The sequence below is a fragment of the Carcharodon carcharias genome, chromosome 13 (assembly GCF_017639515.1).
Source record: "Carcharodon carcharias isolate sCarCar2 chromosome 13, sCarCar2.pri, whole genome shotgun sequence".
NCBI classification, from domain to species: Eukaryota; Metazoa; Chordata; class Chondrichthyes; order Lamniformes; family Lamnidae; genus Carcharodon; species Carcharodon carcharias.
Window position 1 is genome coordinate 64,373,864 of NC_054479.1, and position 24,293 is coordinate 64,398,156.

The 24,293-nt window shown below is 42.6% G+C and overlaps 1 protein-coding gene across 1 annotated transcript in view; it reads right to left on the reverse strand.

Annotated features, from left to right (window-relative positions):
- The window catches only part of crkl (v-crk avian sarcoma virus CT10 oncogene homolog-like), a 78,379-nt gene extending 54,409 nt beyond the window's left edge, over window positions 1-23,970 (reverse strand). The window contains exon 1 of the mRNA XM_041202722.1: window positions 22,805-23,970. Coding sequence (XP_041058656.1) covers window positions 22,805-23,614 — 810 coding nt within the window. The 5' untranslated portion in view covers window positions 23,615-23,970. The remainder of the gene's footprint in view (window positions 1-22,804) is intronic.
- Window positions 23,971-24,293: the final 323 nt, after the last annotated feature.

Here is a 24,293-nt window from a genome sequence, read left to right on the forward strand (position 1 = left end):
ACTCTGCTTCCGAGTCAGTTCCAGCACCTGCATTATTTTGTTTTTGTACTAGCATTTACTAGTCCCTCATCTTTTAAAAAACTGTTTTCCCATTCTACCTACCAAAATGAATAATTTCCCATTTCCCCATATTGTACTCCATCTGCCACCTTCTTTCCCATTTATTTAACCTATATCCCTTTGCAGCTTTTCCTGTGTCAATTATAGTGCAATAATAGCACAGGTTTTGCACTGAACAACAAACCTGTGGTGTTGCAAATTGTCAAAACCGGAACTGACTCAAACAGAGTGAATACTGCCTCCTCCTTGCTATGAAGTCAGTTTATGGCTCAGGATTCAGGCTGCATTTACACTAACTGCAGCATTGGTGCAATATGGAGTCACAGTGTGAAAGCTTCACAAACTAACCTTAGGCTGATCGTGTAGCTCAAATAGATCAGAACAAACCAGCGGCTGCTTTCCTTTAGCTTAATTGTAGCCTTCTTAAACATACCCAACGACACACAAAATTCAGTTTTACTAACTATTTCTTCATTCGTAATCTTATGATTTTTCCACTTTAAATACTGCTTGGGAGCTTTCACTCCTACTTCTGACTGGTACACTACTGGTACCTATCCAGTTGTGAGCTGTTTTTAATAAGCACAAACTTTCATCCAATTTGGTACAAGTGTGACAAAAATGAAAACATACAATAGATAAAATGTATATTTGATGCAATTTAATTGTACTGGTGTGCACATGAAAAACATTTTGAGTTGTAATATACTAGGCCCCAGTGTGGTAATGAGGGACATCACAGTAGCACAGTGCATTGAGCTGAAGTGCACCATTTTCCTTGTTACACATTGCTAACATTAATCCAAGTTTGGTAATAACAGGAGCTCCATCACACTGTTCCTGCTGTCAAAAATCTAATGGAAGTAAACGTGAAGGTCAATCAGATTAAATGTACTGTACTGGACATCTAATCCAGTTGGAATTAAACCCATGATTCCAGGACAACATAAACAACCAGTGTTTTCTTTTATACAGAATTGTAAAGCTGCACCCCTTCACCCGTGTGGCAAATAAAACAGTTGAAAGTGGTCTCCATCCCAGATTCTCTTCCAGTTACAGAATACCACATGGTACAAGTGAGGTGGCTGGGCACAAATCTTAACAAAGAGCAGCAGGAAAACCAGGTGGTGGTTCCATTCTGAACATGAATTGCTCTGTTGATCCAGGAAATGATTTGCTGCTCCAGAGGACTTCTTGCTATTCCTGGAGCATCTGCAAAATCACTTTGGTATTGCTGCATTCACCCTTTTTGTGGTTTGGTGGTTTAACATGGTAAGTGGTTTGATCCTATGTTTAATACTTTCACATTTACTAATTGAATGCCTTTTTTCCTACTGCTGAAAGGGAATTTAGGACCAATTTTTCAACAGAGTCTCCCACACTGCAGGATTACCGAGAATCTGATGTACACGACAACCATTTGAATTCACAAACAGCTGGAAGCACCAAAAACCGGCTGAGCTGATCTTCACCAGCGATCCCCTAAACTGTCTCAGAGGCATGGTGCCAGGATTAAAGCCTTTCAGGATCAACTCTTCTATCCTTAAAATGTTACAAGAGGATTAGAATTCACTGTTGAAAGTTAATTTTAGTTTGCTTCACTGTTCAGTTTCTGTTTCATGCTGGTATCCCAAGGGGGTGTGGGAGGTAGGTTAACCTCACAGCACTTTGGTTTACATTACAGAAACCTGCCTGGCGAAGTCCCCAGGCTGTTGGAGTTTGCAAAACTACTTGACCTGAATTTAGATGCTTAAGAGAGCAGGGGCTAGTTCACCCATATGTGCATCCAGGTATGTGAAACGCGCTCTCCTAAACGGCTCAATTAGTGTTCCAGCCAGATAGGAGCCAGCAATGTAAACAGGGCTCTGCTTGACTGGATTCTGAATTTGAGCTGCTGACCAGCAGCTGCCCTGCCAATGCATCCTAAATTAGAAAATCATCAGATGTTTCAAACACAAGTTATCTGCTGCAAACTCCTAGGAAAGAGAAAGCGCTACCACAAAATAACTCTATTTTAGTTGGGGTTGCTGCAAAAACTGGCCCTCGGGTGCGTAGGGAACAAGGGAACCTGGATGCAGCTGTCTGCAAAATGCACAACGCTATTCCTCTTGCCTCACAATTCACAATGCAGCATTTAAAAAACAAGTTCTAACTGGAATGCAGGCTATCCCTCACCAATACCACTGCGACTGGGCTTCCGTAGTTCAAAATTTATCCTCTTAGCTCCTTCCCCGGTCCCTTTGGTAAAGGCCTTGGAGCATTTTGCTATGTCTTAGACACATTAAGTCTAATTTACAGTTGGTTACAGCAGAAATTTATTCCAAGTATGAAATTCCAATGCTGACTGAGAACTATCCTTTCTTGACTTGGAAAGCTCCCTCGACTCAGGACTGAACTTCAGCCATTTAGCTTTTTTAATCATAAACTGTAATTCACTGCTTTCACAGAAATTATTGGTCAACATGTTAACAAAGACTGACAGGTCCGTAGCAAGCACAAGGTCAATGAAACCTTTAGAATAGAGTTTAAAATGCTGATTTTTTTTCCTTCTACTCAAAGCATTGTTGACCTGTGCTTCCACTGCCTGATACTAATGGTAGAGTAAGGATTGTGCCGGGCCTTGAGGTTACAGATTGGGTTGGAATATAATTCTGCTGCTGCTGATTGCCCGCACTACCTCATGGATGTCCAGTTCAGAGCTGCTAGATGTGTTCTAAATCTAGAATCAGAATGTTTTTTTTTCCAAACTGTCCAGATGCCTCATGATTTTGAACACCTCTATCAAATCTATTTTCAACCTGTTCTGAAAGGGCAGCAGCCCCAGCTTCGTCAATCTATCCACGTAGCTGAAGTCTCTCATCCCTGGAACCATTCTTGGAAACCATTCCTGCATCCTCTCCAATGCTTTCATATCTTTCCTAAAATATGGTGCCCACAATTGGACACGATACTCCAGTTGAGGCCTTCCATTGTTTTGCAAAGGTTCACCATACCCTCCTTGCTTTTGTGCTCTGTGGTCCTAATTATAAAGCCAAGGATCCTGCACACCACATTAACTGCTTCCTCAACCTGCTCTGCCACCTCCACCGATTTGTGCACATATACCCCTAGATCCCTCTGCTTCTGCACCCCCTTTAGAATCGTATCCTTCATTTTATATTGTCTTTCCTCACTCTTCCTACCAAAATGTATCTCTGCATGCTTGTTTGCACTAAGTTTCATCTGCCAGGGTCTGCCCATTCCACCTGCTTGTCTACCTATGCCCTTTTGAAGTCTATCGCTATCCTCATGGTTCACATTACTTTCAAGTTTTGTGTCATACACAAATTTTGAAATTGTGCCCTGCAACCCAAATCCAGTTCATTAATATAGATCAAGAAAGCAGTGTTCCTAGTACTGACTTCTGAGGAACTCCTGTATATACCTTCCCCCCAGTCCAAGAAACAACCGCTCATGACTCGCTGTTTCCTGTTCTTTGCTCAACTTCATTTCCATGCCGCCACTGCCCATTTTATTCCAAGGGAATATCCTTTATCCACTTTGCTGACAAGCTGTCATGTGGCACTTTCAGAAGTCCACATACACATCAATCCTCATCAAAAATCTCAATCAAATTAGTTAAACACGATTGGCCTTAACAAATCCATGCTAACTTTCCTTAATTAATCCACATTTGTCCTCCTGTTGATTTTATCCTGGATTATCATTTCTCTAAATTTGCCCACTACAGAGGTTAAATTAACTGGCCTGTAATTGCAGAAGTTTTCTTTCCAGCCTTTTTTAAACAAAGGTGTAAACATTTACAATTCCCTAGCCCTCCAGCATCATCCCTTTATCAAAGTGGATTGGCAGATAATGGCTGGTGGATGCGCAATTTCTACCCTGACATCCTTCAGTACCTTCAGATACAGCTGATATCGTCTTTGTGACTTAGCGACTTCTTAAGTACTGCAAATCTTTATGGTACCTACTTCATCAAATTTAACTCATCCAGTGTCTCAGCTACCCCTTTTTTTACTTTGCTCAGCAGCATCATCTTCCTTGCTAAAAACATTTGCAAAATTCTCATTAAGTGCCTCAGCCTCTGTTATCATGCATAAATAATCTTCTTGGTCCCTAATCAGCCCCCTTTCCTCCTTTTACTAACCTTTTCCTATTTATATGCCCTTTGGATGACTTTAGAAGACTTTTGATTCCCTTTTGTTAGCTGTCAGTCTCTTCTAATGCTCTGTTTCCCATTTTTCCTCTGCCCCTCTGAACTCACTATATTCACTTGCATTATCCACCTGACATCTGTCATGTGCACCCTTTTCCTGCTTCATCTTGCTCTCCATTTCTTTTGTCATCCACAGAGTTCTGGTTTTGTTTTCCCGTTATTCCCCTCATGGGAATGCACCTTCACTACCTAAACCATCTCCCATTTCAAATGGAGCCCACTGCTATGATACGAACAAAGAATGGTTACAGCACAGAAGGATTTGATGCCAGGGCCATATCCATTTGTATCCCATTGAAATTGGCCTTCCCCCAATTTTTTGTTTTAATTTACTATTTCACGGGATGTGGGCATCGCTGGTAAGGCCAGCGTTTGTTGCCCATCCCTAACTGCCCTTGAACTAAGTGGCTTGCTTGGCCATTTCAGGGGGCAGTTAACAGTCAACCACATTGCTGTGGATCTGGAGTCACATATAGGCCAGACCGGTAAGGATGGCAGATTTCCTTCCCTAAAGGACATTAGCGAACGAGATGGGTTTTTATAACAATCGAATGTAGTTTCATGGTCACCATTACAGAGACGAGTTTTATATTCCAGGTTTATTAATTGAATTCAAATTCCACCAGCTGCTGTGATTGGATTTGAACCCATGTCTTCAGAGCGTTTGCCCAGGCCTCCAGATTACTAGTCCCAGTGACATTACACTACACCACCATTTTGAGGCAAAGGGCAGCACAGATAAACTCAACCTCAGTGTGTCTCAACCCTATCTAGATTAGTGCAATATTTCTATGCCTCACATCCACAATGCCATTAGTTCCTTGAGTCTATGTACCATTTAAGTGCTAAGTCAGGGGCTTGTCAAATACTATAAGCATTATGTAGTTACAAGCTGTTCTGGCCAATATTAGCCAGGAAGTGAAATGGGATTCCCTAAACTTATTTCATATAGGACTGGGACTCAAGGTCAAGGTGGCAATTTTCATCCCAAGGCACAAAACTAGATGGAGCCACAGATGCCAACAATAAAAGGCTAGAGTCTAACCCATTGTGGCACCAAGTTCTCCACCTGTGTACTCCAGCCTTATCAAGGAACATGACACATGACCCTGGTGGCTCCAGGCCCAAGGAGACAACAAGGGAAGAGATGAAGAAAGAGAATAAGTTAGCCACAGTTCACAAGCCAGACCACTAATCAGTAACTTAAGGTGTAAAATGTATATGGATATTATAGGAGCCTAGGTTTAGGTCTAATGGTGTGAATTATACATTCCACAAAGAAGCACCCAGATGAAGTATTTGAGGACTTCTAGGATCTGTGGAACAATACCCCAGCATATTACCAACTTGAGAAATGGCAAAAACTGGAAAAAGACATGACAAATTGTGAATGCCAATGGCTCGCATCAAAGACTCACCAATATATAAAATAAGTTTTATAACCCTTACTAATCAAACCATTTTTTAAGCACTATTGTGCCCCAACACAAAATTGGCTACATTCCATCTGAGCTGACAAAGATGCTTGAATTACACAATTAAATGTTGCTCTGTCTGGAAGACAGAAAACATTAAGAAACTTGAGCCAAGTATTCATTGCTTGAGGAAGTATTTCATAACCCTTGTAACAGCTGCAGGACTATAATAGCATTCACTGGCCAGCATTGTTGTATTGCTTATTCTTAATTCTTTCCCCTGCCCAAGCTTTAAACAAATGAATTAATGATAGCTGGGTATAGGCTTAATTTACCAGCAAAATTTTAGCCACACAAACGAAGTCCATTTGGGTGGAAAACGGAAGCCTGCCATTGCATGTGCAACACCTGCAGCAGTCTAAGCACGTCTTGAGATCCAAATTAACCAAAGAAACCCAATGTTACAATAGAACACAAAGTGTCTGCCCTAAAGCTCTATATTTGGGGCTGGCCAGGGAGAGAACAGAACTGCATGAACAAACATAGGCTCTCCAACAACCCCATTCACTTACTTACACTGCAGCACTGCCAGGGCTTTTCTTTTAATTCATCCCAGAGATATGAGCATCACTGGCCAAGCCAACATTTGTTGTCCACCCTAAGTGAGTCATTACCTTAAACTGCTGCTGTCGTCCATTCGATGTAGGTAGACTCAAAGTGCTATTAAGTAGTCCCAGGATTTTGACCCAATAACAGTAAAGGAATGGCAATATGTATCCAGGTCAGGATGGTGAGAGGCTTGGAGGGGAACTTGAAGGTGGTGGTGTTCCCATGCATCTGCTGCCCTTGTCCTTCGAGGTGCTAGAAGGTGCAAATTTGGAAAATGCTGTTGAAGGAGCTTTGGTGAGTTTCTGCAGTGCATCTTGCAGATGGTACACACTGCTGCCACTGTGTGTCAGTGGTGGGGGGAGTGAACGTTGAAGGTGGTGGATGGGGTGCCAGTCAAGCGGGCTGCTTTGTCCTGAATTGTGTCCTGAAACTTCTTGAGTGTTGGAGCTGCACTCATCCAGGCAAGTGGAGAGAATTCCATCACACTCCTGATCTGTGCCTTTTAGACAGTTGACAGGCTTTGAAGAATCAGGATCTTGGCTCAGAAGATTAAGTAGTAAAATAGCAAGTGGGGATTTCAATATGAGTCAGAATGTGCAGGTGGGAGTCTGCTAACAGTAGCTACCATTAGACAGAGTATTAAGCAAGAAATAATAGGAGTTTGTAATAAAGGGAATATAATAATTGTGAGGGGCTTTAGTTTTCACATAGACTGGACAAAGTTTGTAGGTGAGTTTGCAGAATACTTTTGCGACAGTTTCCTGGAACAACACGTTGTAGAAGCAACTAGGCAGGTTTAATTAGTAATCTCATAGTAAAAGATTCTCTGGGAAAAAGTGTCATAATACCATAGAATTTCATATTAAGTTTAAAAGCTACATACTCCAGTCCCAAACAAGGATCTTAAACAAAGCCAATTACAGTGGTATGAGGGGAAGATTGGCAGGCGCTGATTGGGTAAATAGGCTAAAATGATATGGCAATAAATAAACAGTGGGAAACATTTCAAGAAACAATTCAAAATGTTCAACAAAAATACATTCCGTTGAAAAACACAAGTTAAGGATAGTATTAGATTAAAAGCTTATATTGTGGCAAAGAATAGTAGTAAGTCTGAGGATTAGGAGTGTCTTAGAAACCAAAGGGCAACCAAGTTGACAAAAACAGAAAAAACAGCCAGGAATATACAGATTGCAAGAGCTTTTGCAAGTATATAAAAAGGAGAGTAGCAGAGTAGCTAAAGTAAACATTGGTACCTTAGAAGAGACAGGACAAATTATCACAGGGAATGAGAAAATTTCAGAGACTGAACAAATATTTTGCATTCATCTTCACACAAGACACAAATCACATGCCACCAGGAGGGTAACCAAGGGGCTAATAACAGTGAGGAATCTACGGTAATTAATATCAGCTGAGAAAAAAGTACTGGAGAAACTTAAGGAGCTGAAAACTCACAAATCCCCCGGGTGTAATTGCCTACCTGATGGTTCTAAAGGAGAAAGAGATGGTGGATGTGGTTATGATTTTCCAAAATTCCCTAGATTCCAGAATGGTCTCAGTGGATTGGAAGTTGGCAAATGTAACACTGCTATTCAAGAAAGGAGGGAGAGAGAAACAGGGAAATCTACAGGCCAGTTAGCCTGGGAGAGTCATCAGGAAAATAAATCCTTATTAAGGAAGTCTTAACAATACACGTTAGAAAATCGTATGATTAGATAAAATCAACATGGTTTTATGAAAGGGAAACTGTGCTGGACAAATTTACATGAGATTGTTTTTAATCTATTCATGGGATGTGGGCATTGTTGACTAGGCCAGCATTTACTGCCCTTGTTCAGAGGGCATTGCTGTGGGTCTGGAGTCGCAAGTAGACCAGGGCAGGTAAGGATGGTAGATTTCCTTCCCTAAAGGACATTAGTGAACCAGATGGGTTTTTACAACAATCAACAATGGTTTTATGGTTATCATTAGACTTCTAATTCCAGATTTTTATTGAATTCAAATTCCACCATTGTGGTGGTATTTGAACCCGGGTCCCCAGAGTATTAACCTGGATCTCTGGATTACTAGTCCAGTGACAATACCACAATGCCATCACCTCCCCTGATGAGGACATCAGGGTAAAGGGGAACCAGTAGATGTAACATTCCTGGATTTCCAAAAGGTATTCAACAAGTACCACACTGATGTTAAGACACAAGATAAGGGCTCATGAAGTTGGGAGTTATTATACACTGTAACCTCTCCAGTCTGGAAATCTATTGTTTGGAAACACCAGTTGTTCGGAATTTTTTTTGAGCAGAACCTCAACTTCATCTGCATCATTTTAGTACATTACTTTGAGAGCAGAAACATGGAAGATTTTGGATAAGTAAAACAATTATTACTGCTTTATAATTTTTTATTACTGTTTTATGTTTCAGGTAAATATTTATATCTATGATGTTTTCCGATTCTCACTTGTACTCAGGCATTCTAACATCACTCAATAATACAGAAATAGCTTGGTCCCAAGCATTCCAGACTGGAGAGGTTAGTGTATTAGAATGGATAGTGATTGGTAAACAGACTGGAAGGAAAGAGTAAGGTTAAATGGGGCATTTTCAAGTTGGCAGGTTGAAATTAGTGGAACGCCACAAGGAGCGGTCCTGGGTTCTCAACTATTTACAACTTGTATTAATGATTTAGACAAAGAGGCTGAGTATAATGCAGAAAATGCTGGAAATACTCAGGTCAGGCGGAAACTGTGGAAGGAAAAAGTTTATGTTTCTGATCTATGACATTTCATCAGAACCTTTCAGCGAATAATGTATCTGATGCTAACAATACAAAACTTAGGTGGAATTGTAAGCCGTGAGGACACAAAGAGGCTGCAAAGAGATATAGAGATGCTAATTAAGTGGGCTACAAGGTGGCAGATGGAACAATGTGGGGAAGTGAGAAATTATTCACTTTGCTCAAGGGAATAGAAAAGCAGGATATATGTGATGTTCAGAGAAATTTGGGAGAGATCGCACAGGAACACAAAGTTAGAATAGGCATAGCAAGCAATTAGGAAGGCAAATGCCATGTTGACCTTTATTGCAAGGGGACTAGGGTACAAGAATAAGGAAATCTTGCTACAGTTGTATACTTTGGTGAAACCATAGCTGGAGTACTGACTGCAGTTTTGGTCTCCATATTTAAGACAGGATTCAGTTGCACTAGAGCCGGTACGTTGAAAGGTTCACCAGATTGCTTCCCGGGATGAGAGGGTTTTCATATGACCAGCTGGGTTAATTGGGCCTCTACTCTGGAGTTTAGAAGAAGGAGACGTATCTCATTGAAACATTAAAAAAATCTGAAAGGGCTTGATAGAGGTTGTTTCCTCTGGCTGAGAAATCTAGAACACAGGGCCACTGTCTCAGAATAAGGGGTTGATCATTTTGGACTGAAATGAGGAGGAATTTCCTCAAAGGATTGTCAACCTTTGGGACTGTATACCCAAGAGGGTTGTGGACGCTCCATCATTGGATACATTTAAGGTTGAGACAGGCTATCAAGATACATGGAGAGCGGACAGGAAAATAGAGGTAGAAAATCAGCCATGTTCAGATTGAATAGCAGAGCTGGCTGAAAGGACCACATGGTCTACTCCTGTTGCTATTTATGTTATGACCCATGCTTACTTTCGTTAACCTCTTTCTTTTAGGTTTACTCTTCATTCTTTATCAATTTCATGGCCACTCTGCTGAATTCTAAAATCCTCCCATTCCTTGGGCTTGCTATGCTTTTTGGGAAAATTATAAACCTCCCGAGCGTCCTGAATCCAGTGATTACTGCATTTACACAATACCATCAAGGACCAAACCCAACCGCATTAAAATTTTACTGAACCAAAAAGTTTTGCAGCAAAATTTGTTACCAATAGACAATGTATTGATCCCTAACTCAGCCACCTAACACCATAATGGTTGCTAAAGCTCCAAGGAAAACTCTACCAATTACTGCAGACAGGCAGGGGTCTGAAAAAATATATACCATACACTTGACCATAAATTGCTTTCACCTTCAATGACAGTCCTCTGACCAAGAGAAATTAACGTTCTTAAAATGCTGTTCTCCAGATTTGAGCGCAGAATGTATAATTGCACTAATGAATAAAGAGAACCTTTGTACCATTGACTGCTTTCGATAACACTGTAATCTTCAAACTCAAGTCTCTCTTTGGATGTCCAGTCCTGAACAAACTCCACATTTTCCAAAAGCCATCGTACATATTCTGGCCTGCATTAAATTCCATTCACTCATCTCACCAACCAGCTCCACATATGCCAAATCTTCTCAGTGCTACAATGCCTAACAACATATTTAATTCAAAGTTCTTGCCCTTGCCTACAAATTTCTCCATGGCCTTGACCGACTTCATCTCTGCAAACTCCTTCAACTCTATCTTCTTCACTGCTCCCACTCCTGCCTCTGTATATCCCAGCCCCTTCACTGGCACAGTCCCCAGCCCTTTTGATTCTAATCTTTAAAACTTCCCTACATCCCAAAAGCATTTCTTTGTCACAACTTTCAGCCACCACTCAAAGCTTTCCTTCCTGTTGAGACCATTTCCCCAGGCTTATTTTAAGAGCCTTGGGATGTATCTTAAAGGCACCATATAAATGCAAGATATTTTTAAAAGCAATTATACTCACTCTACATAAAACTAAAAATGCTGCAGTGTAGCATTACATCTCATTGAATTCCTGCTCAGAATTATATACAGATTGCTAATGTTCTTTCTATCACAGCAAAGCTCAGCATGAATATCAATATGACAAGCTTAATTAGAATTCACAGGCATAAGAAAGCCCTCTAGATTTTTTTTAATGACTGAAACTTACATAAAAGATAAAATAATTGATTGTGGAACTGTTTATTCTCTGGACTTTGATTAGAAGGCAAGCAACAAAACACTGGTTTCCTAGCGTATGCAGTAAACCAAGCTGGAATGTGCTTGATGCCAGTATGAGTATTTAAAAATTTTAAAACAGATCATATCCCAACTTGCAGCTTTGCCAACAGCCAAAATGATTTCTCAGTGACCCCCTTGAAGTCAGTTACACCCACAACTGAAGGCTCACTCAGATAACCTCCCTTTTTGCATTAAGTCCACAATCTTCATTATTTTATCTTTTGGCCTACAAAACTGCAGGGTGCATACCCAAAATCATTGTAACCAGGCTCTCTCTACTCTACTCTAATTTTGCTTCCAATTTCCACCCCTCCATAATTTTCACATGGTTCATTTCTGACACTTCCCTTCCCTTCCTTGACCTCTCTGTCTCAATTTCTGGAGATAGGCTGTCCACCAATATTCATTACAAGCCTACCGCCTCCAGCAGCTACCTCGACCACAACTCGCCATGCCCCGCTTCCTGTAAGGACTCCATCCCATTCTCTCAGTTCCTTCGCCACAGTCGCATCTGTTCTGATGATGCCACTTTCAAAAACAGTTCCTCTGACATGTCTTCCTTAACAGAGGTTTTCCACCCATGGTGGTTGACAGGGCTCTCAACCATGTCAGGCCCATCTCCCGCGCATCTGTCCTCACACATTCCTCTCTGTCCCAGAACCATTATAGAGTACCCCTTGTCCTCACTTATCACCCCACCAGCCTCCACATTCAAAGGATCATCCTCCGCCATTTCCATCAACTCCAGCATGATGCCACCACCAAACACATCTTCCCTTCACCGCGCCCCCCCCGGCCTCTGGCAGCATTCCGCAGGGATCGTTCCCTCCAGGACACCCTGGTCCACTCCTCCATCACCCCCTATACCTCAACCCCCTCCCAAGGCACCTTCCCATGCAACCGCAGAAGGTGCAACACCTGCCCTTTTACTTCCCCTCTCCTCATCGTCCAAGGGCCCAAACACTCCTTTCAAGTGTTGCAGCATTTCACTTGCACTTCCCTCAATTTAGTCTACTGCATTCGCTGCTCTCAATGCGGTTTTCTCTACATTGGAGAGACCAAATGCAGACTGGGTGATCACTTTGAGGAACACCTTTGGTCTGTCCACAAGCATGACCCAGACCTCCCAGTCGCTTGCCATTTCAACACACCACCCTGCTCTCATGTCCACATGTCCGTCCTTGGCCTTCTGCAATGTTCCGGTGAAGCTCAACGCAAACTGGACGGACAGCACCTCATCTTCTGACTAGGCACTTTAAAGCCTTCTGGACTGTATATTGAGTTCAACAACTTTAGATCATGATTTCTCTGCTCCAACCCCACCCCCTTTTCCAATAATTTATCTATATTTTTCTTTTCCCACCTATTTCCATTATTTTTAGATGTATTTCCATCCATTGTTTTATTTCTACCTTTTAGCCTATTTCAATCCCTTCCCCCACCCCACCCCCACTAGGGCTATTTGTACCTTGCTCCTCCTTTCTACCCTTAATGTCACCATTCGCACATTCCTTTTGTCTATGACATCTTTTGGCAATCTCGACCTATCACTGGCCCTCTATCCAGCTCTACCTGTCCAACCCACACCCACTTAAACAAGCTTATATTTCACCTCATTTCTACTTTTCCTTAGTTCTGGTGAAGAGTCATACAGACTCGAAACGTTAACTGTATCTCTCTCCGCAGATGCTGTCAAACCTGAGTTTTTCCAGGTATATTTGTTTTTGTTCGGGATTTCCAGCATCCGCAGTTTTTTGCTTTTATCGCTCTACTCTTTATTGATGTTGATTGACATTTCCTAGTATCTAACTTAACATCCCACCCCAAACATACTGGAGTAAATTTTTATCAGTTGAATGGAAATTAACGTACTGACTTCAAGTCCCCAGATTAAATTAAGTCAGAATAAAGTAGCCATAGGGAGAGTGAGAAAAGTTAATTTATCAAACAAAGAAAATGTAAAAGAAACTACCAGATAACTGAGGACTTGTTCCTTAATCTTTAGCATGGACATTTAAAGTCATCATGTTCAAACTTTGAGCTGAAGGCCAAATATCATATCTAAACTAATGTGTGCTCCACACTCAATTACGCAGAAGAACAAGATCCACCATTGCACAAAGAGCTCCAAATCTATAAGTGCACCAAAAGACTCCACCTGTTTCCTCTCGCAATCATTTCTCATCCTGTCAGCCTGCCCCCCACCCATCCCCTCAACCCTTTTTGCCCACTTTCAAAGCCTAATTTTTCTGCTATCTTGCAACTCCATACCCCACTTCTAGCTCCCTCTTTTCTCTGTTCAGTCTTATTTCACATTTTCTCCTTTAGTCCTCTATCCCCCATAATGGCCTTTAATTTCTGGTTATTTATTCCCCAACCAAGGTCAAAAACAGATCACTAATAGTTCTAACCTACCATTGCCAAATGGGCTACCTTGGGGTCAATTTAATCCCAGGGAGCCTTCAGACCATAGAAAAGTTATGGTGCAAAAAGAGGCCATTCAGCCTATCATGTCTGTGCCTTCCAGAAAAATAAACTAGCCGCTCATTTTAATCCCACTTTCTAGAACCTGGTCCGTAGCCTTGCAGATTACAGCACCTCAGATGCAGATCCAGGTACCTTTTAAATGAGTTGAGCGTTTCAGCCTCAACCACCGATTTAGACAGCGAATTCCAGACGCCCATCACCCTCTGGGTGAAAACGTTTTTTCTCATGTCCCCTCTAATCCTTCTACGAATCATCCTTAAATCTATGTCCCCTAGTAATTGACCCCTCAGCTAGGGGAAACAAGTCTTTACTGTCTATCCATCTAGGTCCCTCAATTTTGTACACCTGAATTAAATCACACCTCAGCCTCCTCTGTTCTAAGGAAAACAGCTCTAGCCTATCCAATCTCTCCTCATAGCTGCAATTTTCAAGCCCTGACAGCATTCTTGTAAATCTCCTCTGTACTCTCTCAAGGGCAATTATGTCCTTCCTGTAATGTGGTGAGCAGAACTGTACACAAAATTATGGCTGTGGCCTAACCAGAGTTTTATACGTTCCAGCATTACATCCCTGCTTTTGTATTCAAAAGCTCATGCAAGGAAAGCATTCCATATGCTTTCTTTACCAACTTATCCACCTGTCCTGCCACCTTCAGGGACCTGTGGCCATGCACTCGAAGGTATCTCACCTCCTCATCCCCTCTCAATAACTTCCCTCTCCAAATGCATTACCTCTCACTCTTCCAGATTGAATTCCCTTTGCTACTTTCCTGCCCACTCAACCAAACCATTGATATCATTCTGGAGTCGACAGCTATCCTCTTCACTATCAACTACATTGCCAATTTTTGTATCATTTGCAAATTTCCCAATCATACCCCCAACATTTAAGTCATTAATATATACAATGAACAGCAAGGGTCCCAACACTGAGCCCTGTGGAACACCACCAGAAACCGTTTTCCATCTGCAAAATCTTCCATCAACCATTACCCTTTGTTTCCTGTCACTGAGCCAATTTTGGATCCAACTTGCCACTTTCTCCTGATCCCATGGGATCTCACTTTTCTGACCAGTCTGCCGTGTGGTACCTTGTCAAATGCCTTACTAAAATTCATGTAGACAACATCCACTGAAATTTCCTTATCAATGCTCCTCGATACTTCCTCAAAAAAATCTATTAAGTTAGTGAGACACCATACTGACTGCCCTGATCAATCTGTCCCTAAATGACAGTTCATCCTGTCTCTCAGAATTGATTCCAATAATTTGCTCACCATTGAAGTCAGGCTAACTAGTCTATAATTTTCTGGCCTATCCCTCGCACCCTTTTTAAGTAATGGTACATTTGCAGACCTCCAGCCCTCTGGTACCTCACCTGTATCTAGTGAAAGTTGGAAAATGATCCTCAGGGCATCCACTATTTACTCCCTAACTTCCTTTGAAAGGCTGGGAAACAATCCATCTGGCCCTGGTGACTTAACCACCTGATGAATTATCCACCTTCAAGGATGTCAGTCGCTCTCTCTCACTATGCTTATTGTATCTAATATTTCACACTCCTTTTTAACTAGGATATCTGCATCCTCCCTCTCCCTAGTGAAAACGCAGACAAAATACTCATTGAGAACCCTGCCCACATCTTTAGCATCAACGTCCAAGTTACCATGTACATCTCTGATAAGTCCTACCCTGTCTTTAGTTATTCTCTTTCTCGTAATGTACTGGTAAAACATTTTTGGGTTTTCTTTGATTTTATCTGCCAATATTTTTTCATATCCTTTCTTTGCTTTCCTAATTTCCATTTTTACTTCACCCTTGTACTTTCTATAGTCCTCTAGGCCATCTACAGTATTTAGTCTTTTGTAACTGTAATAAGCTTTCTTTTTCTGCTTTATCTTGGTCTGTGTGCTTCTGGTCAACCAGGGAGCTCTAGATTTGGCAGTGCCACTCTTTTTTTTGTGGAGACATGTCTACACTATGCTGGTAGAGTCTCACTTTTGAATGCCTCCCACTGATTTGACACTGTTTTCCCTTCTAATAGCTGTATCCAGTCCACTCTTGCCAGCTCACCATTAACCTTTGTAAAATGTGTCTTCCCCCCAATTTAGAACTTTCACTCCTGTTCTTAGGTTGATGCTAAACCTAACTGTATGAAAGTCACTAACTCCAAAATGGTCCTCCACTGCTACTTCATCCACTTGCCCAGCTTCATTTCCTAAGACAGAATCTAGAATTGCGCCCCCTCTCGTTGGGCTTGTTATGTGCTGGCTAAAAAAGTTCTCTTGAATGCAGTTCAAGAATTGATATTAGGATAGCTGAAATCCTAAACTGTTACGGTTTTTGCACTTAGAAATCTGCCTACATATTTGGTCTTCTCTCTTCCATTATTTGGGGGTCTATAGTACATTCCTAGCAGTGTGGCTGCCCCTTTTTTATTTCTGAGCTCAACCTACATAGCCTCATTTGATACCTCATTTAGTATATCATCCCTCCTTATGGCTATAATTGATTCTCTAACCAATAATGCTACACCCCCACCTTTTTTATCCCCCTCCCTATCCTATTTGAAATCTCTATATTCAGGGGCATTGAGCTGCCATTTTTGCCAAGTTTCTGTCATAGCAATGATATCATGCTGCCATGTATCTGTATGTGCCCTCAGCTCATCGGCTTTATTTGCTATATTCCTTGCATTTATACGTGCACCTTTTAACACTGCCAAATTCCTGTGCTGTACACTTTTTAACCTGTGCTTTTTCTGTTTTTCAGAGTCACTAACCAATTCTCCATTTCCCGTTCCCTGCTCTGACTTTGCCTTCAGGTTCCCACCCCCCTGACAATCTAGTTTAAATGCCCCCCTTCAACAGCGCTAGCAAATCTCCCTGCGAGGATACTCATCCGAATCTTGTTCAGGTGTAGACCATCCAGCTTGTACAGGTCCCACCTTCCGGAGAACCGGTCCCAATGCCCCAGAAATCCAATGACCTCCCTCCTATACTAGCTTTGCAGCGATGTGTTTAATCACTCAATTCTCTTGTTAATATCTAATAGATTCTGTTGATGGATGTTAAATACCCAGCCATTTTAAGATAATAAGGTGAGCAGGTGTGGGTATTGATTAGTAAATTGGACTCAGATGTGTATATAAAGAGTCAGCCAGCACTGGACGAGTATTGTGTTAGAGTGGGGAAGCAAGCTCTGTGGTGAGCAACGAACAGTCTCTAACAAGGCACCCTAGCCTCAGTGTCTTCTTCACAACCAGGCTTTGGAATTTCATTAACATTGGCAGGATGACTGAAACCAAGTATAAGGTGGTAGGATATGATTTTCCACCACTTTGGTGAAACAGAACCTATTAGATACTAACAATGCTGCATACTTCTGTCTTTCTCCACCCTTCTACAAGATAACAATCCACAACATCAGGGGCCTGGGCATCTTGCAAGTGCCGCAGTACAAGAACGTTACAACAGGGGAACTCCTAGTAAGCTAAACACTTCAAGAGATAAGCTTAAAGATGGAATATGGACACCAGAAACTTGCATTGCAATGGCACCACTGTATTTGGAAGACTTATTTCAATCCAATATGCCAGAGTTAGGTTGCAGATCGGCCATGGTCGCACTGAATGGAAGAACAAGCCCGAGTGGCAAAATGGCTTCCTGTTCCTAATAAATCCAGTTTAAGAGATTTTATAAATTCTGATTCAATATCCCACATGCCTCTTGCAGCAAACACAAATAATCCTTTCTCCAGAATTAACTATATGATTACAGAATTGTTAGTGCAAAAGGAGAGCATTCAGCCTGCTGTGTCTACATCATTCTCCAGATCAGCATTTCACCTAGCACCATTCTCTTGCACTCTCTCTATAACCCTGCACATTCTCTCTTTTCAAATAATCATCTAATTTCCTCTTGAAAGCCTTGATTGAACCTGCCTCCACCACACTCTCAAGCAGTGCATCCCAGATCCTAATCACTCGATGTGTGAAAAAGTTTTTTCTCCTACGGTTTTTGCTTCTTTTACCAATTACTTTAAATCTGTGCCCTCTCACTCTCGATCCTTTCAAGAGTGGGAACAATTTCTCCCTATCGACTCTGTCCAGACCTCTTGATTTTGAATACCTCTATCAAATCCTCCTCTCAGCCTTTTCTCCAAGAATAGTCCCAACTTCTCCAATCTATCTTCATAACTGAAATTACTCACCGCTAGAACCATTCTTGTAAGCCTCTTCTGCACACTCTACAATGCCTTCACATCCCTCCTGAAATGCAGTACTCAGAACTGTACAGAATACTCCATCTAAGGTCTAACTAGTGAGTTATATAAGTTCAACATAACCTCCTTGCTCTTGTACTCTACACCCCTATTAATAAAGCCAAGGATACTATAAGCTTTATAAACTGCTCCCTCAACCTGTCCTGCCACCCTTCATGGAATAGGCACATATACATCCAGGTCCCTCTGCTCCTGCAACCCCTTTAGAGTAGTACCCTTTATTTTATACTGTCCCTCTATGGTCTTCCTACCAAAACATATCATCTCTCATTTTTCTGCACTTAACTTTATCTGCCACCTATCCGCTCATTCCACCAACTTGTCTATGTCCTTTTGAAGTTCTACATAAGAACAAGGAGGAGTAGGCAATTCAGCCCCTCGAGCCTGCCCCGCCATTCAATACGATCATAGCTGATCCCACTTCGGCCTCAACTCCAATTTCCCGCCCTCTTCCCATCAACTGTTACTAATTAAAAATCTATCTCCTCAAATTTATTCAGCACCCTGGCATCCATTGCACTCTGAAGTAACGAATTCCACAGATTCACGACCCTTTGAGAAAAGTTATTCCTCCTCATCTCTGATTTAAATCTACCACCCCTTAGCCTAAAACTCTTTCTAGAATGCCCCACAAGGGTGAACATCCGCTCCGTGTCTACACTGTCCTCCTCACAGTTCACAATGCTTCCAAGTTTTGTATCATCTGCAAATTTGAAAATGTTCCTGTACACCAAGGTCTAGATCATTCATATATATCAGGAAAAGGATCCCAATATCGACCCCTGGGGAACTTCACTACTAACATTCCTCCAGCCCAAAGAACATCCATTAACTATTACATTCCAGTTCTGTCGAAGGGTCATGAGGACTCGAAACGTCAACTCTTTTCTTCTCCGCCGATGCTGCCAGACCTGCTGAGTTTTTCCAGGTAATTCTGTTTTTGTTTTGGATTTCCAGCATCCGCAGTTTTTTTGTTTTTAACTATTACATTCCGTTTCCTGTCGCTCAGCCAACTTTGTATCCATGTTGCTGCTGTCTCTTTTATTCCATGACTATAAATTTTTCTCAAATCTGTTGCGTGGCACTGTATTGAATGCCTTGTGGAAGTCTATGTACACCACATCAACAACATTGTCCTCATCAATCCTCTCTGTTACCTCTTTGAAAAACTCCAAGTTAGTTAAACATGATGTTCCCTTAAGAAATCCATGTTGGCTCGCCTTAATTAACCCACATTTGTCCACACAACTATACATCTGTCCCAAATTATAGTTTCTCAAAGCTTTTCCACCACCGAAGTTAAATGAAGGTCAGAGGAAGACTGAAAAATTATGGCCAGTGTTTCTGCAATTTTCAGTCTCACGTCCCTCAGTACCCTTGGAGGCATCTCGCCCGGTTCCAGTGCCTTGTCCACTTTATGTACACAACAGCCTATCCAATACCACCACTTTTTTAAACCCTTCTAGTGACTGAATTTCCTCCTTTTATCATGGTCTGGGTAGCATCTTCTCCCTTGGTAAAGACATATGTTTAGTACCTCAGCCATACTCCCTGCCTCCATATGTAAATCTCCTTTTTGGTCCCTAATCAGACCTACTACTCCTTTTACTATTTATGTACTTTTAGAAGTCTCTGGGATTCCCTTTCATGTCTCTCTTCATACTTCCTCTTTGCTTCTCTTATTTGATTTTTTGCCTCTGCTCTGAACCTTCTATATTCAACCTGATTCTCAATTGTAGCTTTTACCTGGCACCTGTCATAAGCACACTTTTTCTTAATTTCTACTCCTTTTTCATCCAGGGAGCTCTGGATTTGTTTTCCCTACTTTTTCCTTTTGAGCGAATACACCTTGGCTGTGCCCAAAACATATCACCTTTGAAGTTAGCTCATTGATCAACAACTGTTTCTCCTGCCAACATTTGGCTCCAATTTATTTGGTCCAGGTCTGTTCTTACCCCATTGAAGTTGGTTTTCCCCCCAGTTAATTATTCTTATTCTGGATTGTTCATTGTCCTTTTTCATAATCACCCCAAACCTTATGATACAATGATTACTGTCCACTAAATGTTCTCCTACTGACACTTGATCTACTCAGCCCATCTCATTCCCAAGAACCAGGTCTAACAGTGCCTTCTTTCTCATGGGCTATACACACGCTGCTGTCGAAAGTTCTCCAGAACATACTCTAGGAATCTGCCCTTTACACTACCACCATCCCAGTCTGTATTCAGATAATTAAAGTCTCAAGTGACGAAAATGAAGTCACAATTCGCAGAAGCTCAGAGCAATTTGTTAAAAGTCAGCCAATTAACAACAATTTAGATCAACTATAATTCCTTTCTATTTCTGTTTGAACAATGACCTCCAAAGGGAGGAGGGGAAAAAATTAAGAGGAAACAGAGAACCTATAACTAGGAGAAATACAAGTTAATGATTTAAACTAATGATTCATCCCCCATACGATGCAAGCAACAAACTCAACATTAAGTGACCACAATTAAAGAAAAAGCAACCAGGCTAACCAGAGATCCTTAAGACTACTTTGTAATTCTCAACTTCTCTTTTTAAAAAGCCACGTTAACTACATAATGCAAGAAAATACAGGCCAGTCAATTTGGTGAACGTTAATGCATCAAGGTGCCTTGAACTGCAAAAGTGATTGGAATCACAATCCTTTAACTTGCAGTGGCCTTATTCATGACATTTCGCCAAATGACATGGCATCAGTTCCATAACTTGGTTACAGTCTGAAGTGCTGCTGAGTTGATAGCTACCTGCAAGTTGCCAGGTCCAAAATCATTCTTCTTTCATAACTAGTTCAAAAATCAGACAAAAGCAGACTCGAAACTTGTAATATCAACTGTCATTTACTTTTGCATTCCCAAATACTGTGGATGTATATCTACACTGTTCACACTAGGGAAAATAGAAGGCTTAGTGGCACTTCCACACCCTGCCTGATTAACAGTGAATGAAATTGTGAAAATCTTGTCGCAATACCAACTTTCAAACCCAAAGAAAATACAATGCAAATTTAGGAAATGACAGGGCAATTTCAATTGCAAGGCTTTCATTGGCTATCTTGATCACACTTTAAGAATTCTATTGTGTTAGGAAATTACAGCTTAGATTTTACACTACCCGCTCAGGGAGATGTTTCACTGCTCTGCCTCGTTTCATACTTTCAGTTTTAAAAGCATACATCTAGTTATCATAGGATGGCAATACACATTTCCAGTTATCAGAAGATAGCAAAGAACCACCTTCAGGTTGCAATCAGCCAGTCTGAAATAGTCATTCTAAAGCTGTCTACAGTTCACCTTTAGTGGATTGCCAGTTCTTTCCTCCCTTATTAGTTTCCAGTCTTGGCCAAACCAGCAAAATACTTGTCTTTCTTACTCCTGGCTCTTCAAAACATGACACTTTCCAAAATCACTGAGTTAACTTTAAACATCCAACCTTCTGTGCACTTTCACAAGCCAAAAGATTACCTGATGCTGTTAACCCGAAGCCATTTAGGCTCTCTTACAGCAGAGAGTTGACAATGCAGTCATACTGCTCTGCCAGCGGCCATGCTTTGTGATAAAGCAGGCCAGCCTCAGATCATACACCTCAATTGGATTGTTGACAACCAGCCATTGCAAACTTGCACTCAACCTCAATATGTAAACAGGCAGCTTGCAAATACAAAATAATGGGTGCTGCATTGACTATAGAGTTGAGAGGTTTCTGAAACAAAGTACAACACAAAACCATCTGAAAATAATCCTCCCAAATAGGAATGTAACAAGAGGAAAAAGCAAAACTTGAACCACTCATCAAACTTCGAGTACCCTAAGGTGACACCTAGATTCAGTACCTAGCCTCAGACAATCTTATTTATCCTTATATTTCTCACTCACCAGTTTGATTTAGATATTATAAGGTTTGGAGAAGGGTAGCTTTTAAGAACTGCTGCCTCACTGGTGGATCTTTAATCAAAGTAATTTAGTGTCCATCATTTGATGTATGCAAATTAATAGGAACAAAGTTTTGTCAAGCTATCCACCCAGTCATAAACTGGGCCTTCCCTCCCCAAACTCTATCTTAGAAGCCACATTCCTCTTGAACGCCCTGTTTGTGCCTACAATACCACACCTGGCAGATCACTTCAAACAAGTTTAAAAAATAATTCACATCCTTTACTCCTGCTTTCTTCGCTGATTTCAAGTATTATTCGTGATTTGCTCTTTGGGTGATCCAACATTCAATCTATGATTGGTGGTGTTGGTTACAGTATGCTTAGAAACCAGTTCACATTTTAATCTGCTTGCAAATCTTTTTAAAAAACAGAAAGTCAGACAGCAAGGATAACCATTTATCCCATTGTACTGTGCCTCTCTGAAGAGTGACATACTTAGTCCCACTCTTTTGTCCATTGCTTTTTTAAGTATATACAAAATTCCCTTTGGAAAGCTACTACTGAATCTGCTTTCACCACCTTTTCAGGGAGGGGGGTTCCAATTTATAACTTGCTGCACATCTCCCAAATCTGTGCCCTCTGCCAATGAAAAGAGTTTACTCCCTACCCACTTTTATAACTTCTATTTAATCTCCCCAGGACCTTCTCTGCTGCAAGAATTATTCTTACTTCAATAGCCTCTCCACCTAACTATCCCTCAACTCGGGTTTTTTTTTCAAGCGGTAGAAACACGGTCAAATAAAATCTAGGGCAAGACTTTTCTTATACATAACCAACGTGTTTTTTCTTTAATCAACTTTTTCCTGGCCGATTGAACATTGCACCTACCTCCAATGCTAAGGCCGTTTTGTCATAGGCGCAGGGGACTCGCTTCTGGATGGCCCTGGCATAGACGGGTCCGTTCTGGGTGGTGGGCAGGGGGTTGGCACCGGTGGGCAGGGGGCTGCTGGTCTGGGGCTGGGCATAAGCGTGTGCGGGCTCGGGGATGCCGTAGCTGCTGGAGTTGCGGTAGCCGGGCGGCTGCTGCTGCTGCTGTTGGGGCGACGACTTGACCACCACCTCGACATAAGGCACGGGGATCATGCCGAGCCGGCCGTCCTTGTTGCGGGCGCTCCACCACTGCTCCTCGGGCTTGTCCACGATGACCAGCAGCTCGCCCTTCTTGAAGGGCAGGTCCTCCACGTCGTTGCCCGGGAAGTCGTATAGAGTCCGCACGTACTCGGCGCTCTCATCGCCGCCCGAACCCGAGGAGGAGCTGGGCCCCATCAGGACCTGGCCTTTGCCCAGCGAGGAGGCGGAGGCGGAGGCGGCGGCGGCCGGGCCCGCGGCTCGGGGGGCCGGCTCGATCAGGGTGGTGGTGTCCAGGTAGTGGATCTTGTAGAACTCGAGCAGGCCCGGCAAGTTGTCAAACTCCTGGTCGCCGATTTTGAACTTGCCCGGCAGGCTGTTGATGATGTAGTGCGAGACTTTGGAGTTCTCAGACACGGACAGCACATAGTCCCCCGGGCAGGTGGTGCTATCCCTCACCAGGAAAGTGCCGTGCCGCTGGCCCTGCAGCTTGGCCTGGGCTTCCTGCCGGCTCAGCGGCCCGAAGTACCAGCTCGTCCGGTCGTGCGATTCGAACTTGGCGGCCGCCATGGCGACTCCCCACCCCTCCTCCTCCTCCCGCCCCCCCTGAGCTAATCAAGCCCGAGGCCTAAGCCCGAGGCCTCGGGACACACTCAGCAAACACACCGCGACGGCGGTTCCTTCCCGGGGCCCTCTCGCTCACGCCGCGCCGCTCACTGCGGCCTGCTCTCGGCTGGCTCCCGCTGCCCTCCTTCTCCTCCTCCTCCTCCTCACAGCCGCCTCCTCATGGCCAGGAACGGGGGAGGGTTGTTGTAAGTTGGCTGTGTGGCTGCCGCTTCGTCCCGGTTCCCGCTCTCCCACCGCCCGCCTTCCGCTGGCCTCTGGGCAAAGATGGCGGCGGCGCTGGGCTTGGCCTTCGGCCGCCGGCGTCGAGACGTCAGAGTATCGCGGCGTCCGGCGCCGTGACGTCATGGCAGCACGTCGTGTGTGGCCCTTTTGGCGGGAAGAATACAAAACCCATTGGCTTGGCTGGAGGAAAGAAAATTATAACTGAAGAAGTGTTTCCCCTTCGTTTTATTACAGTTTACCCTTGGTGTTTCGTTATTTAACTTCTTTAATATGATGCGGGCGTCGTTGGCAAGGCCAACATTTATTACAACTGAGTGGCTTCCTCGGCCATTTCAGAGGGCAGTTAAGAGTCAACCATATTGCTGAGGGTCTGGAATTACCAGTAGGCCAGACAGGCTAA